General features: G+C 40.4%; 1 protein-coding gene across 10 annotated transcripts in view; it reads left to right on the top strand.

The window, feature by feature from the left end:
• The window catches only part of GLT1D1 (glycosyltransferase 1 domain containing 1), a 111116-nt gene that overhangs the window by 31727 nt on the left and 63973 nt on the right, over positions 1-15416 (top strand). For all 10 annotated transcript variants that reach the window (XM_036921815.2, XM_057491822.1, XM_036921814.2 and 7 more), the window contains 2 exons: positions 587-692; positions 5616-5667. In XM_036921815.2, coding sequence (XP_036777710.1) covers positions 587-692; positions 5616-5667 — 158 coding nt within the window. The remainder of the gene's footprint in view (positions 1-586; positions 693-5615; positions 5668-15416) is intronic.

The raw sequence follows: 15416 nt of genomic DNA, 5'->3' as shown, positions 1-15416 counted from the left end.
CATACAGGGCCCTGTGCTCAGAGTAAATATCCTTCTGTGGCGAATCCTGTCACCCTTTACACATGCAGCCTCTCAAATATTTTTGGTTCCCACTATAGTTACACCATCCATGATTTATGCTTCTGTTGTCCTGCAGGCTCCTTGGTCACATGGTCTGTGTCTCTTTCATCTTCCGTAATTCCTTGCTGGCCTGGTGCCTGTTACAATGACCCCCAGCAGGACTAAATCTGAAGTGCTCTTTTTCTGTCATCAGCCCCTCTACTTCCAGGTTAGCCCACTTCCTAGGGATGATAAGCTTGGCTTTGACAGATGGTGGCCAGCAATATTTTTCATTTGTTAAAATTTAAAGCAAATTGATTTAAAATAGTCCTGACAACAACGGTCGGCCTCTCTCCCATGATTAATCCCCACATCATATTTGTAATAGTGATGCCTATTCTGTATTCAGGAGAGTTGGATACAATTAAACAACCAAACATGGTCCCTGTGTTCTGGGAACTGTGGTTTTTAATATCAGCTCTGGGACAGGTTGGCGAGGGTGTTTCCAAAGCTGAACTGTGCTGTGTTAACTGTCATAATTTTGCAGGTCATGGAATTCCTTTTGGGATCATCTTTGGTGGAACTGACTTAAATGAAGATGTTAACCAAGGGGAAAAAATTGAAGTGATGGGGAAAGTCCTTGAAGAAGCCAGGTAAGATGAGCATTTCACAGAAGTTAAACATTTAACCCCTTTGGGTGGAATTCCCTGAAACAAAAGGACTTAGGAAACCAATAGCTTGGGAAGCTTACTTCTGACCATGTAAAGCCAATTTCTTCCATTTTATTTTATTTGTGTTTTCATTTGGCACATTTTTATGTTTCCACTAATAGTCATTGGAAAGTTATCGCACTTGAGTAATTCTGCGATTACAGTTAATGTTGGAGGAACATTGTTAGAATGTTCTGCATGGTAGGAGAGACAGAATTGTTGCTCTCTAAGGGATAATAATACATATAAACTCTGGTTTTATTAGCACACAGATTAGGATCCATTTTGTATCAAGTTTTCCCAAATAGGATGTTTCTGACATGGCTGTTATCTATGCAGACTTCTGAGCTAAATACAAACCATTTGGGAAAGGGGTCACTGACTGTATTTCTCTGTGGGCATTTGGGGCAGGACACTTGATCATTGTGGGGTGCTGTCACATATCCCAACCCTGGACACTACACATCAAAGCACCCACCAGGTGCTGCAGCAGTCAACACGCCTCCACACATTCTACCCCCGGGATGGGGCTGGTTCGCTCCCTGTTGAGAACCCAGAGCTGTGCCTCCCCACCTTTTACATAGTGAGGCATATTGAGAAAATGATAATATTTGTATAGCATTCTGGAGTGCCCTGGAAGGCTAGGTGGGAAAAGTAAAGCACCCCATTTCTCTGTATGACAAATACAGTGATAATAATTAACACAATAATAACATTCTACCAATCCTCTGTGTTCATTTAGAAATTGTGGGAGAAAAAAGAGCTAGTGAAATCCAAGGAAATCCAGATGTACACATGCATACCTGAAGCAGTGGAGGCTTCTGGTCCTTGGCAGGCCTTCTGGGTGATTCCGTGGAAAGCTGAGATGGGTACTGTGCAGCCAGTCACTCCCACGGGCCCACCGGCTGTGATGGGACAGAGGCCATCTCACCTGCCCATGGAATTGCCTTGAATTCAAGGTCTACTGAGAGCTCAATAAGACTAGTGAAGCATCCTTTCAACTCTTGTAAACTTTTGAGTCATTGAAAGAGCAGAATAAAACAGAACAGATGATTAGATAATTTTTTTTGATGTGGATAGCTTGCTGTACTAATTCTGTTTTAAAAAAAGCACTTTACTGAGGTATGGTCCACATACAAAATGTTGTACATAATTGATGTATACAACTTGATGAGTTTGGAGATAAATACACATCCATGAAACCATCACCACAATCAATGACATAAACATATCCATCATTTCCAAAGTTTCTTCCTGCTGTCTTTCTTCTTCTTCTTCTTCTTCTTCTTATTTTAATGATAAGAACACTTAATGTAAAATCTCCCTTCTTAGCAAATTTTTCAGTGTACATTACAGTGTTGTTAATCATAGGCTCTATGATGTATGGGAAATCTCTAGGACCTATTCCTCTTGTTCAGCTGAAACCTTGTGCCCCTGGACTCATGTCTCCTCGCTGGCCCCTCCCCTCAGCCCCTGATACCTACCACCCTACACCCTGCTCCTGTGAGTTTGATGACTTTAGATGCACATATCAGTGGAATCATATGTCACTTGTCCTTCCATGTCTGGCTTACTTCACTGAGCATAACATCCTTCAGTTTCATCCATGCTGTTGCAAATGGCAGAATTTTCTCCCTTTTTAGCCTCCCCTAATGTATGTGCACCCTATGTTTTCTTTCGCCATTTGTCTGTCGATGGACATTTAGTTTGCTTCTATGTCCCCATTAAATGGCCAACCATGAAATTCCTGTGGCTCATCTATAACCCTCTCATGGCTGCAAAACTGCAGTCAGGGAATCAGAACTCTTCAAGTTTTTAGGTCACTGGGTCATTCCTGATCCAGATGCAGGATGTGCTCCAGCTGTGCCTTTTGTTCAGCCTAAGGCTACATCCCCCTTTTTTGTAAGGTAGGGGTCAGTCTTGCTCCTGAAAACTAGGGTCCCAGGGGATGTCACTGCATTTCAGGGCCCTTCTTCCTCTTCCTGAGGACTTATGGGCATAAATGTGGCAGTGCAACCTTTTTAAAGTAGAGCATGCACTCTGTATTAAAACGAGCATGCTTCGTTTTAATAAACGAAGGTATTAAAACAGACTGGGCTTACCTTGAAAGTTGATCCATCATTATAGGTTTCCCTGATGTTGTTCTGTACTCTAAAAATTTATTACCCTTGAATTCATGCAGTTTGTAATGTACTGTCTTATAGAAAGAAAATAATTCTGCTTGGTAGAAACAATATTGAGTGAATGCATCTTATAGTATTATCATTAGCATTATTCATTTCATTGTTATTAAAACACACATTGATTTTTATTGGGGGGCTATTGATTGAAGTTAGTGGGCAGGAAAGTTGCATGAATCATAGATTTCTTGTCCGACATAATACGGCACACTTTTCTATAAAATGAAGTATTGAACTTGTCCAGCTTTGTAATGAGTCTCATTTTTAATCAAATATACTTTTTTATATAGTTACATTTTTCCTGTCAGGTGTATTTTTGAACTTTTTTAGATTTTAAAACTTTTTTCCTTACTGGTATAGTATTTGAACTTATTTTAGTATCAGCTTTTTGGCTTGTTTTATAACATAATAGGTATTTATAACTATAAATGCCAAAATTAAATGAGTATTTGAAATGTACAGAAACTGATGTGCAAAGGATCGTGCAGCTACATATTAGAAAAACTTAATATTACCAAGGAAATGAACAAAAGAGAGTTTGCATGAGTTGAATTGCCTCAGAAATATTTTCACTATCAGGAAATACAGCGCATTACAGATAATACAATGGGAATTAGCCACTTGGTAGGTCAAAAATGGTTGAATATCGGTTACTTCATATGCTTTTTGAGCTGCAGGATTACTACAGATATTTTTGACAAACAGAATCACATGTCAACTTGAGTAAATACTTTTGAAAGGGCAATATTCAACCCGAAGTGTGAACACAGTAGTTTTATATTTTTCATAAGAAATGCGGTATTTTAAATTTCTTAATTTTCCTAGGATGTTTGGGCTAGAAACTCTCTTAAAGGTTATCTGTTAGGTGGATGTAAAACCAGGGGCAGTGGTTCTATAGTGATGAGATGCAAGAAAGAATGCATCATATGCTCTTCTGGAACAAATGATGTGCGTTTGACAGAAATGACAGCATTGACTCAGGTTCACCTCTCTGCCCCTGAAATGTAGGCACTTGTGCCGCTGATGAAACCCTTCCTAGGTTCTCATTCTTCCTTGCTGTCTTAGAGCCTGACCACGCTGTGGCTCCTGTCATCCCAAGTGAACAGGGCATGGCTTCGTGGGTGAGGGACAGTCACAGCCAGCTCCTTTGTCCCCATCCTCCCCCCTGCACCTGACCTGCTTGCCAGTCCTTGGAGTGAACTTCCCCCCGAAGTTGTTCTGGGCCTGCACCTGTTCATTTACCTATAAACATTGTTATATGGTAAAAGGCACGGGCTTTGTGTCTTTGGCCTTACTACCTGCTCAGTGGCTTCCCCATTTCTGGTCTCGCTGCTTCTTTTCTGAACATTTGAGGCTGTCCCACTGTCCGTTCGCTGGCCATGTCGGGTGCCCCAGCATCTTGCAGAAGCCATAGCAGTGTCAGTACTTGCAGGAAAGACCACAGAAAATACTGACTGGGTGTTCATAACTAGGGACCGGGAACTGAAGCTAGCAAGCTACAGCATTGTGTTGCTTAGTTGTTTGGTTTCCAGGTGTTTCACTTTTGCAGCTTCCCTCAGAGTCCAGCTTGTCTGTATCTCTTGTCATCATTCTGGGGGCAAGGATTGCATCTCATAACCTATGCCAGCAGCCCACCTCTGATGGGTTTGGGCCTTAATCTGCGTCAGCATGCATGGCATGGGTGGTGCAAGTCCATGAAACCTGTTGCTCCTTGCCCACCTTTATGACACCCGGGAGTGGGGTTCCTTATTCCCCCTTAAGCAGGGGACATGCCTCTGACCTTGTCTGGGACTGGCACAGGGAGGGAGCAGGGAGAGGAAGGGATGGTGTGGCAAAGACAAGGCTGGGCGCCTGGAGCTCTCCGGCAAGAGCCCGCCCTTCGGGGCTGTGCCTCTGGGGACGAGCTGCGACAGTCGTCACTGTGGTGTTCGCCTCCCGGTGGCTCTTGCCGCTACCTCTACACTTATTAACTGGAATTCTGCTATCAGGAGGGGCTGCCCCTTTCACCCCATTTACTTCTTCAGTTAGTTATGTCAACATAAATTTGTGGATATTTATTAACTTTACTCTCTGGGTTCTCCATCACTATTATTATTTATTTGGGTGTTCAAACCACTCCAGCTATGGCCACTGGAGATGCTTTGATTTGGCTCATGTGTCCTTTCAGCACGTCCTGGCCATTTTCTGACCTTGTTACTTTCTGGAGCCATAAGAGGTTCCTGGTTCATCCCGTGTGCACCTGGCCCTATGTGTGAAACGGCCATTTCTCAGCAAATGTACACGGTAGCATCCATTATCCATGTACTTCTAGTAAGTCTTGGATGCGTTGGCCATCCCCTGGGGAAACTGGTGGAGCGCAGAGCCTGCCCTTGGGTACCAGAGTGGATTGACTGAGCGCCTGGCTTCTCTCGGACATCTTGCTTTCTGGCTTTGCCTCTGATTCGCATGGAAAGAGCAAGCAAGATAGAAGTGTGGAGCTTCATTTGTTCCGTCTTGCGTACACATCTTTTTTGGATGTGAGTGGAGATGAAACCTAATGGCGATGACCACGAGTAATAAAGATTGATTGCACTTTAAATTCAGCTTCTTACCTTGCCTCTCATAATTTGTTCCAGAGAGCTGCCTCATAGTTATGTTAATTGAATTCTGCCCTAATTGGGTTCATTGTTTTTGCTCACTTTACCAGGTTCGCTGTCGCTTTCACGGAGTCAATGAAGGAGATGGCGCAAATGCAGTGGGTAGGTGTTTATTTTGTTATGCTTTTGCCTGTGCTAGTGACAGTGCAGGGGCAGAGAACTGCAAAGCAGCTTTATTAGACTTGACACTGCTCCCATCCGTGCGCTCTGTGCTAGCCACAAAAGTGTATTATGTTTCCCATATATTGCTGTATTTTTATGTGTGAAGATCCTCTTAAAACTTCACTGATTTTTTTATTGAATAGCAAAAGTAGCTCAAGAGCCAAATCTCTTAATGTTCCATCTATTTTCTTTTTATGTGCTGAGATTGGGTGATTTACAGGCTGCACTAGAAACATTGCAATCACCTCACCTACACAAAGAGTAACAAGCTTGGAGGTGGTGGATGTAGTGTCCTAGACTGGGTTGTTATTTGAAGAGCTTTAATGTGTAGAGAGAACTCTAGCACTACAAGTTAATTCACTTATTGACATTTTTATTCATTATGACTCAAGGGCAGGTGAAATGAGCTGGTGGGCCTCTGAGTCTTGGTGGGGAGTTAGGCAAAGGCCTGGTGGAGCCAGTGCCTGCAAAGTGAAAGAAAAAGCAAGCACAAAGGTCACTTTCCTCTGGTGGACGGTGCATGAAGCTCCTCCTGCAACGATGGGAGCTATGGTGAGCCTGGGTCACCAATGGGGTTGGTCCCTGAGCTTTGCCAGCTCATCCCCTGTACCCAGAACTCACGCCCTCATCATTTGGAGGCTTTGTGCTGTGTATGGTAGCTTAGAAGCTCTGCACATTCTTTATAGAACTTCATTTTGTAAAACTGAGCACTTGAAACTGCTATCTTGGGACAGGGAAAATGCCATCTTCTGTGGGACTGGTGGTCCTTTGCAAAGCTCAGAACGCTGTATATATATCAATGTGAAGACCGAGTAGGCCAGAGGCTGCATACTCTTCGCATCAGGCACTTCCAAGGCAGAGGACTGGAGTTGCATTTCATCTGCAATGTAGCAAATTGTAAATCTCAGATTTAAAAAACTACAAGCTTCCCGCCTTCTTAAGGTTGTCATCTAAACCAGTGGTTCTCAAAGTGATGACACTCTGAGGCCTCCACAAAGTCAAACCTATTTTCATGATGATGCTAAGACAGTTTTTGCCTTTCTCACCATTTGAAAAGCAGTGATGAACAGAACTGCTGGCCTCTTAGCACTAATGAAGGCAGTGGTACCATGGGGCACTCGTATCATTGATTGTTCACTGCCGTCCACTTGTAAGGTTAAAAAAAGTCCCTTAGGAGTCTCCTTGATGAAACAATAAAAGTTATTAATTTCATTAAATGTGAACCTTTGAACATGTTTTGTTAGTGTTCTGTGTGATGAAACAGGAAGCATACTTCATGAATGAAGCATGATCTTGAGAAAAGGCCCTCATATAATCAGTTGGAAACTGAACTAGACACTATTTAACACGATTTTTTTTGTCTGAAAGAATGACTGGGAGACAGACGATGGTTATTTGTAGTATGGCATTTGGCGAACACTTTCTCAGAAATGAGTGACTTGAGCCCGTCACTTCAAGAAAAACAACTGGCTGTATTTGTCGCCAATTATAACATTTAAATTGTCGAGCAAAATTAGAATTTTGGAAAGTCATCATGAAGTTAACAGCTTCCCATACATCAAGAGACTTTCCTGATGAGATCAGTGGTCATGTTAACAAATGTGTGTGTATGTGTGTTTGTGATTTTTTTTTATGTTGTATAATGAAATCTTTCAACATTTAGAAGATCTTTATCACTCAGTAAACCCAGGTTTTTTCAAATGACTAATACATGGCATCACAGAAGGATGCATTTGTAAACGATCCATTCAAAGTGCCAGATTAGACCCATGGACTTTGATGCAACAGTGTATATGATTTCAGGTTTCAATAACCTTTAAGAAATTACCATTTGTTGAGTTTTTGGTGTAGTATCCAAGAATAATACAATAATGTTCTGGAAAAGCTATTAAAATACAGCTCTCCTCTCCAACCACCTATCAATAAGACACATTTTTAAGGATTTTCATTATATACCTCAGCCAAAACAACATACGGAAACAAATTGAATGTAGCACCAGATATGGAAATCCAGCTGTCTTCTGCTAAACCAGATGTGGAAGAAAGCTTTTACCTGTGGAAACATATTCCTTCTCCGTGGATTTATTCCCTTATCTCTAACTTCTCCTTTTTAAATGTCACCTTTGTCTGTAAATCCTATGACCCTCCAAAATTGGTACAGGTGTGTTCCTTTCCTGTATCCGTTATTTTTTTGCTACATAACAAATCACAGCAAATGTAATGCCTTAAAACAAACATCGATTATTTATTCTTTGTGTTGCCTGGGTATTTCTGGCTGGGGTCAGTGGAGCCAGACTGGGTGGTCTTGCTACGGTGCCTGGGTGCCCAGCTGGGATGGGTCCACTGGGATGGCGGGGACTGGCTTTCCAGGGAGCCTGGTGTTCCTTATTAGGCTCAGGGCAGGAGCGCCAGGTGCCATGCACAAGGGCTCCCCAGGCTCCTGCTTAGTGCAAGCTTTGTACCAGCCCTTCGGCCAAAGCAAGTCAGGACATAGAGGTAACATACCTGCCTCATAACTGGAGGACCTTTAAGGTGGCCTTGCAGGGGCGGGGATGCCAAGAGAGAGTGTTACACGCACTGTAATATCTGCTGCCCTCCGTGCTCGTCCCTAATGATTATAACACCTCTCTCCTTAACATTCCTCCCCATGTGGTTGTGAGCAACTTGAGGACAGGAACAATCTATTGTTCACTAGTGTGTCCCCAGAGGGTAACACACTAGCTCATAGTAAACACACATTTGTCTAATTGAAATTACCAGGGGGAATGGATCCTTCTTTAGAGCTTTTTATTACAGAAATTTCCAAGCATTAGCAAATTAAGCAAAAAGAGTGGAAGGAATCCCTGTGTGCCCACCACATGGCTTATAATTCTTCCCTTCTTATTTAATCTACCTTTATTCTCCCCAATCCAATACACACACACACACACTCTTTTCTTCCAGAATATTTTAAAGACTCATAACCATCAAGCCATTTCACCTGTAAATATATGGCCATTTTACCTGTCAGTGCATCTTGGTAAAGGTTTTTTTTTAACGTAAGCACCATGTTATGGATAATTTTTGTATTGGAAGATCATGGCAGGTAAGAAGGAAGTAAAGAGGGGCTCAAGAATATTAGCATGATTTAAACATTTTATCAATAAATTTTGTAAGAATTTGAGAAAGGGGATTTGGATGAGGAAAGGAAGAGAAACAGAATCTTTGAGTTCTAGACACATTGAGTTGGAGACAAATATTAGACACGAGGGTAAATATCCAGGTTATAGCTCAAGGTTTGGGGCTGTCTTGGGAAGAGGGGGCCATTAGAGAGATCGGTCTGAGAATCAGTGGTGTCAAGGTGATAATTGAAGCATGGAAACAATCATTTGTAGATGATTTTATCTTTAAGATGTGATGTCTGAAATGCACAGCGCAGTTACATTTGGGGCAGGTGTGGCTGCCATGGTGATAATCTCTTTGCTGTAAGAAAGGTCATGTGTCTCAGATGACCATTTGCCTGTCGCCCAGGTTCTGAAACGAAGGTGGTCAGCCACACCAAATCTGCTGTCATCTAGGTCAGCAGTCTTTTTTTTTTGAGAGCTACTCTTCCAGATATAATAACAGAGCTTTTGAAAAAAAATTGAGACTGCAAGAAAAAGAGTTGTTTGGTCTTGGATGATGATATAAGAGATGCTATACTAAGTCACTGAAAGAAAGGATGATTTCATTTTTATAGTCTGAAATGGCAGGAGTTAGTTGTTGAATTCTAATGTGAACCCGTATTTTAATACGGCTTTTTTGTACTTTTTTTAGTGAATGATTTTTCAATAAAGTTCAGTTCAATACCTTTATTTGATTAGTTTTTGCACTTAAAAACCATGTATAAATAATGTAAACATTTATTATTCAGCCATATTTATATAATTATTTTAGATGGATTTTGTAGAGTGATTATTTTTATTTGTATACTCTGAACAGTGATACAGTTTTTGAGTAATTAAGTTTTGCTCTTCATTATTGAATTGCCAGCTTTTGTTTTTAATTTTGTATTCTTTATTTTAGTGAGCAGGCTTAGCTCAGACTAGTTAGGTGATCCTACTGAATTAGTGTCAAACCAGAATCGAATTCCAACAATCCCAGATTAGGAAGATTTATGGCATTTTCCATACTGCTGCTTTTGTAATTTCAAAAGAGGAAATGTATAATATGTAGAATTAATGTAGATAAATGTAGTTTTGGGTGTAAAATCTGGCCCAAAACTTGTGTTTTCTCAAATGTCACTTAAATGAGAACATGTGTAAAGATACCAGTGCTGTTAGTAGACATATACTACAACCTACAAAGGTCAGCCATGTAATTTTTAATTTTCTGGTAGCCACATTTTAGAAAGTAAATGGAAACAAGGTAAAAGTACTTTTAACAATATGTTTTATTAACTCACTGCTTGGAGTTGGCCAGACTGCTAGTGCAAAGGGTTCCTAGGACCACCCTCAAGTTTATAATTTAATTTGCTTGAAGGACTTGCAAAACTCATGACAATTTTTATACTCAGAGTTACAGTTTATTACTAGAAAAGTAATACACTTTATCAGACTAAAATCAGCCAAAGGCAGAGACACATAAGGCCTTCTTGCCGTCTCCATCCACTGCGGAGTCAAGACATTGTACCCACTGGGTATTGATCAGAGATAATACACAGGGAGTACTGCCAAGCCAGGAAGCTTTGGTGTCCAGTATTTTTATTGGGTCTTCTTAATGTAGGTTTGAATGATTGGCTGACCATCCACATGGTTGAATCTAGTCTCCAGGTGGACTGATACCACTTGACCCAAAGTTTATGCCCCAAATCACATGGCTGTGTGTGCCTTTTACACTCAACGCACATCTCCATAGAGACCAGTCCCCTTTGGAGGGCTCAGTAGCCTGGGGTGGCTGGTGGCTACTGTATTGGTCAGCACAGCTGTGTGCAAACAAGTGGGGAAGGACCTCTTTCAAGAATGCTAAAAGATATGCTCATACAATATCTGGTAGTGGGAGACATATTAACAGAAATGTGTCTAGAGAGGGTTTATTTTATAATCCATGGGTTAATTTCAGCCCTCTGAGGAAGTGAGGGTGCTCCTTTAGAAATGTCATTTTGGAGGTTGTGTTTATGACCACCTCCCTATCTCTGGCTGACTACTAATCTACACAGATTAGTTTGATCGGATTTCAATAAAGATGGTTTTATTTTATCTCTTTTAATTTGAAATGCCTTTGTTTGGACACATCGTTATTTTTTTAGGGTGCTTTGATAGCAGACTTAATTTGTCAGCGAACTTGCTTTGTAAAGTGCACAGTCCCGTTGGGCTCTTTACCAGATCTCTGTGCTCCATCATTAATATTTATCATGCAAGTTCAACATGGGTCATGTTTGGGGACAGCACTACCCTGTTTGTGATATTATAATCTTGAATCTTGACTTGGCATTTTTAAGGTTTGATTCACTACACATGCCTGTGATACATGCATTGTGGAAATTTAAAACTAGTCTACATAGAAATTTGATTTCTTTTTACTGTGTGAACTGAACATTCCAAATTCAAATTTGGGCATTTCTCATTCTAGTCCAAGTTAAGAATGCTTTCTCTAAATTTAACAGAAAATGTAAATATTTCACCAAAAAAGTAAAAGCAAATTAGATGTAAATCTTAATTGAAAGCTTTTCTCTCTGCAGAAGCAACAGTTATGGCTTAATATGTCTCCATTGGGTTTGAAGTCCCAGAGGCCTATGAAACATTTAACTGCACTGTTAATATGTGTTTTCCAATAAGTAGTCTGCTAAGAGAACTTACTATAAATTCAAATATTTACTTATAAGCTATTTTTAAAAACCTTGAGTTTGAGTAAATATCACTTGAAGTGGTTATCAAATACAAACAGCACAATAATAACCAAAATGGTATATGGTACTCTTTTGCTGAGATTAGCACTGAGCTAAACTTTCTGGTGTTGTTACTGTTTAGTGATTTTTTTTTTTATTTGGAAACATTGTGTCGTCAAACATGTCTTCACCTTCTGTACCTGATGCCTTAGCAGCTGTTAAAGAAAAGTAACTTTCTTAAAGTAGTGTGTTAGGCAATACATTAAATGTATTTTTACTTTCAGTGTGTATCTATACTCATCAAAATTCTTTTGGAAATTAAAATACAGAAAGCAAGACACATTTCATTGGCTGTCACATGCACAATCCCTGGCACAGGTGAGCTCAAAAAGCCAGCCTAGCTGTTAGTGCCGGTCTAATCTGAGCAAGCTAATCTAATCACTGGACTGTGTAGTAAATGCATGTGCCCTTTGAACCACCTGTTACTCTTTCCTGCACAGCCCATTGCTTCATATCCAGTCATCTCCAAACATCACATTGGTAGAAGCAGGAGCCTCCCAGACCATGTCTTTTCTTATAGTTCCTACCAGAGTGGGAACTTCAAAGCATCCATCTTGGCTGCTTCATCTTTTGTCTCCCTTGTTTGCTTGCTGCCCCGCCCCACACATACCCTGCAGGAAGAGCCCCAGGGATTGATCATATTCTAGGAAGCTAATCATTTTTAATAACTTCTATTAAGACTGACTTTCCTCAGAGATTTCTTGATGGAATTGCAAATGTTCTTTGCTTTTTTTCCCCCCATATGAGATTCCTATGAACTGAGAAATTTTAAAAGTAACTCAAAGAATGGAAAACTCGTTGATTCCAGAGCATCGATCCCAAGTTTACCTTTCCCATGACATGGGGCTCGAATATTTAGGATGATCAAAAGCATGGCTTCTAAGTCATCACGTCGCTAAGGCTGAGGGTGAATGGAGAGCTTTTGAATACAATCAGCAGCAATTCTGAGTTACTGCCTCCATAGATTTAACTGTTAAAAAAAACACTTCCCTGGAATTATCCTGTTCGTGTTCATACTAATTGAGTCACTAGACTAGATTAAGGATTACACACTCGTCCCTTGAGTTGTCCAGATGATGGATCATTTCAGTTTCATCTTTAAGGCCTGCTGCACATTGGATCCTGTAGAACTGGACCCCAAGATGGTTTTCAGATTTCCTCCTCATCTTATTCATAAATATTTCCTTTTCTTGAAAAACCTTCCTTTGGTTCATTTGCAGGAGTTCAGAGGCAAGGCTATGCCCTCTCTCTCTCTCTCTCTCTCTGGATGCATTGGTTTCTTTCTTTGCTTAAAAACAGATTTCTAAGGGAAAAAAGAGAGAATATAAAAGAGACCTGGGTCCCCTGGAAAGTGCCCAATTTCTTTGCATTTTGTGATGGTATATTTTAAGAGATTTACACTCACTCAATTATGGACCATAATTTCTTTTAAGCAATGTGGAAGGCTTTGCAAAGTACTTTTAAAGAAGCCATCGTCAGAAGTTGTATTGTAATTTCAAAATGAAAATGGATATTTCTGCCACCTGTAAAGCATGAAGTTGTGCCCATAATTCAAAAATAATATTGTGGTTTCCACTTGCATAAAGTTTAATTTCAGAAAGTTATATTAATCAAAGAATGGGAAATCTTTTGTTGTATACATATCCATCTAATAGGACACTGGCTTTTTATATCTAGTACCAGGCCAAACTAACTAATGGTTTCTCTTGGACATTAAAAATGGACAATAATGCCCTCTCTCTACACACATACACACACAGAGTCTTCCTTTTCATTTTATGCAACGAGCTAGAGCTAATCTTGCAAGGGAAGTGATACACAAGGATGTTGACTCATGTTATTTTAAGGCAAGTGAAACAAAAATAAATATTGAGCAGAGAAAGCTAATTTGTACTTAGAACATTTTAACATAGAAAATGTTTTTCAAAATCAATATAAGCCAATTGGCTTTTACCAGATTTCTTTTATTACAATGATTAAAAATAACCCAGCTCCAGATTTCTTTTATTCTTGTAACTCCATTTTCTTGATTTTCTTAACTTAGATCTTAAAATATCACTTCTGACATGCTTTAAAAGTCTGTCTAGGACTCGATAATTATTTTTTCAGGATTTCAAGAGATTTGGGGAAAATAATGTGCAGAGATATGTAAAAGACCAGCAGATAAATCCAGAAGTTCCTACATAGAGTCAGTTCGTTCTGTTTATAAAATTGAGTTATCAATTTTAATTAAGTTTTGTTTGTATCAGAGGCATTTTCTTGAAAGGAGCTTTTGGACTTATCTATTTGTAATTGTAGAACATATTTCTAATGAAAATAGTGGCAAGATGAACCCCATTTTGCCCTACCTTCATGAATCAAATTTATGTAGAATTACATTGAATCTGCTTTTGTCAAACACTGGCATTAACTTTAAAGTTAAAATGCCATGCTGGTGTATTTTTGACGTGCTTTGATATCCTTCCTGTAGGCATTTTCCAAGCCCATGTTTCAGACTTAGGGCTGGTAAGGAAGCAGGCTCTGAGCCTGCTCTGTGTTCCAATAAAATATTCTTCAGCTTTCCAGTGAAATTATCATTAAGCAAAAGGGATATTTTAGGACTCTGAACTTCAATATCTAATTTCCAATGGTTACTATTAGCCATTTTTTTCCATTAAAGTTAACCTTTTCTTAACTAGTACAGAAGATAATTTTGAAGCTTTTTTTTTTTTATGACTTACTATTTTAGGAGCATTTTAAAAAGGAGGTGCATCCCTTTTTCTGATGGATTGTGGAGAGTGGCCAAGACTTCTAGAAGTCTTGGGTACTTCTGATGGGTAAATATAAAATGCACGGCTAAGGAAAAAGGCAAAACCAAACCAACACTCATGTCTATGTTCCAACTCCCCTTCCACATCCTAAGGTAGCCAGATGCTGCCCCTCCGTGAAGCTTCCATCAGCCAGGCAGAGGGCAGGGCCATTTACCTTTTCTCCCCTACAGTGGTCTGTCCCCTGCCAGGACTGCTTCACCGTTAGCTTATTTCCCAAAACAGAAAACCAATTTGAGGATAGAGGTCAGAGTGGATCAGCAGACCACATACAATACTCATCGGTCACCTTAGGGCCCACCCCATGCCCATCACCCACGTGCAGGGGGAACCAGCCCAGAGATGCGATTTCTGTGATGGCCACTCATTAACCAGGTTAGCCGTTTCATGCACTGATTGGACGTTCAGGCCATACAACAAGTAGGTGCCCCTTTTTGGAGTTCTTTTACCAAAATGGCTTTATCTCTTGGTCCCTTTGGAGAAGCATCTGTTGGCGCCTAATTGCCACTGCAGCCACTTGAAAGTGGATTCCCTGCTCTACTCCTATTACTTCCACCTTTGTGGCTAACCTTGATTTTAAATGGTCTCGAGAACTAGATTCTTTTTTCCTCTAGTGTTTTTGTGAAATTCCACCAGAAAAACACCACCATGAATAGCACGTTTGTATCTTGGCACAAAATCAAGATCCCCTTGCCCCTTGGTGTCAAAGATGCCTTTGGGGAGGTCCTCACAGGGTCCCTGTGGCCAGCCTACACCTGCCTACAAGAATCCTCCGCTGGGCTCTCCTCTTCTTTCTCCTCCTTTCTTCTCCCAAGTTGGGGAAATGTACTCTTTCCATCCAAGAATTTGTGTCCCCAAGCCATGATCCCCAAAACTAGCACCTTCAGCTTTAGCACCCGTTGTGCCCCAGATGGGCTGTGCTGCTGTCTTGATGTCTGAGCTTCAGTAACTTTTTTACTAACTTAGTAGCTGTAAAA

The sequence above is a fragment of the Manis pentadactyla genome, chromosome 14 (genome assembly GCF_030020395.1).
Source record: "Manis pentadactyla isolate mManPen7 chromosome 14, mManPen7.hap1, whole genome shotgun sequence".
Classification (NCBI taxonomy): Eukaryota; Metazoa; Chordata; class Mammalia; order Pholidota; family Manidae; genus Manis; species Manis pentadactyla.
The sequence above is the reverse complement of the archived record's forward strand: the minus strand, read 5'-3'. Positions and strand labels throughout refer to the sequence as shown.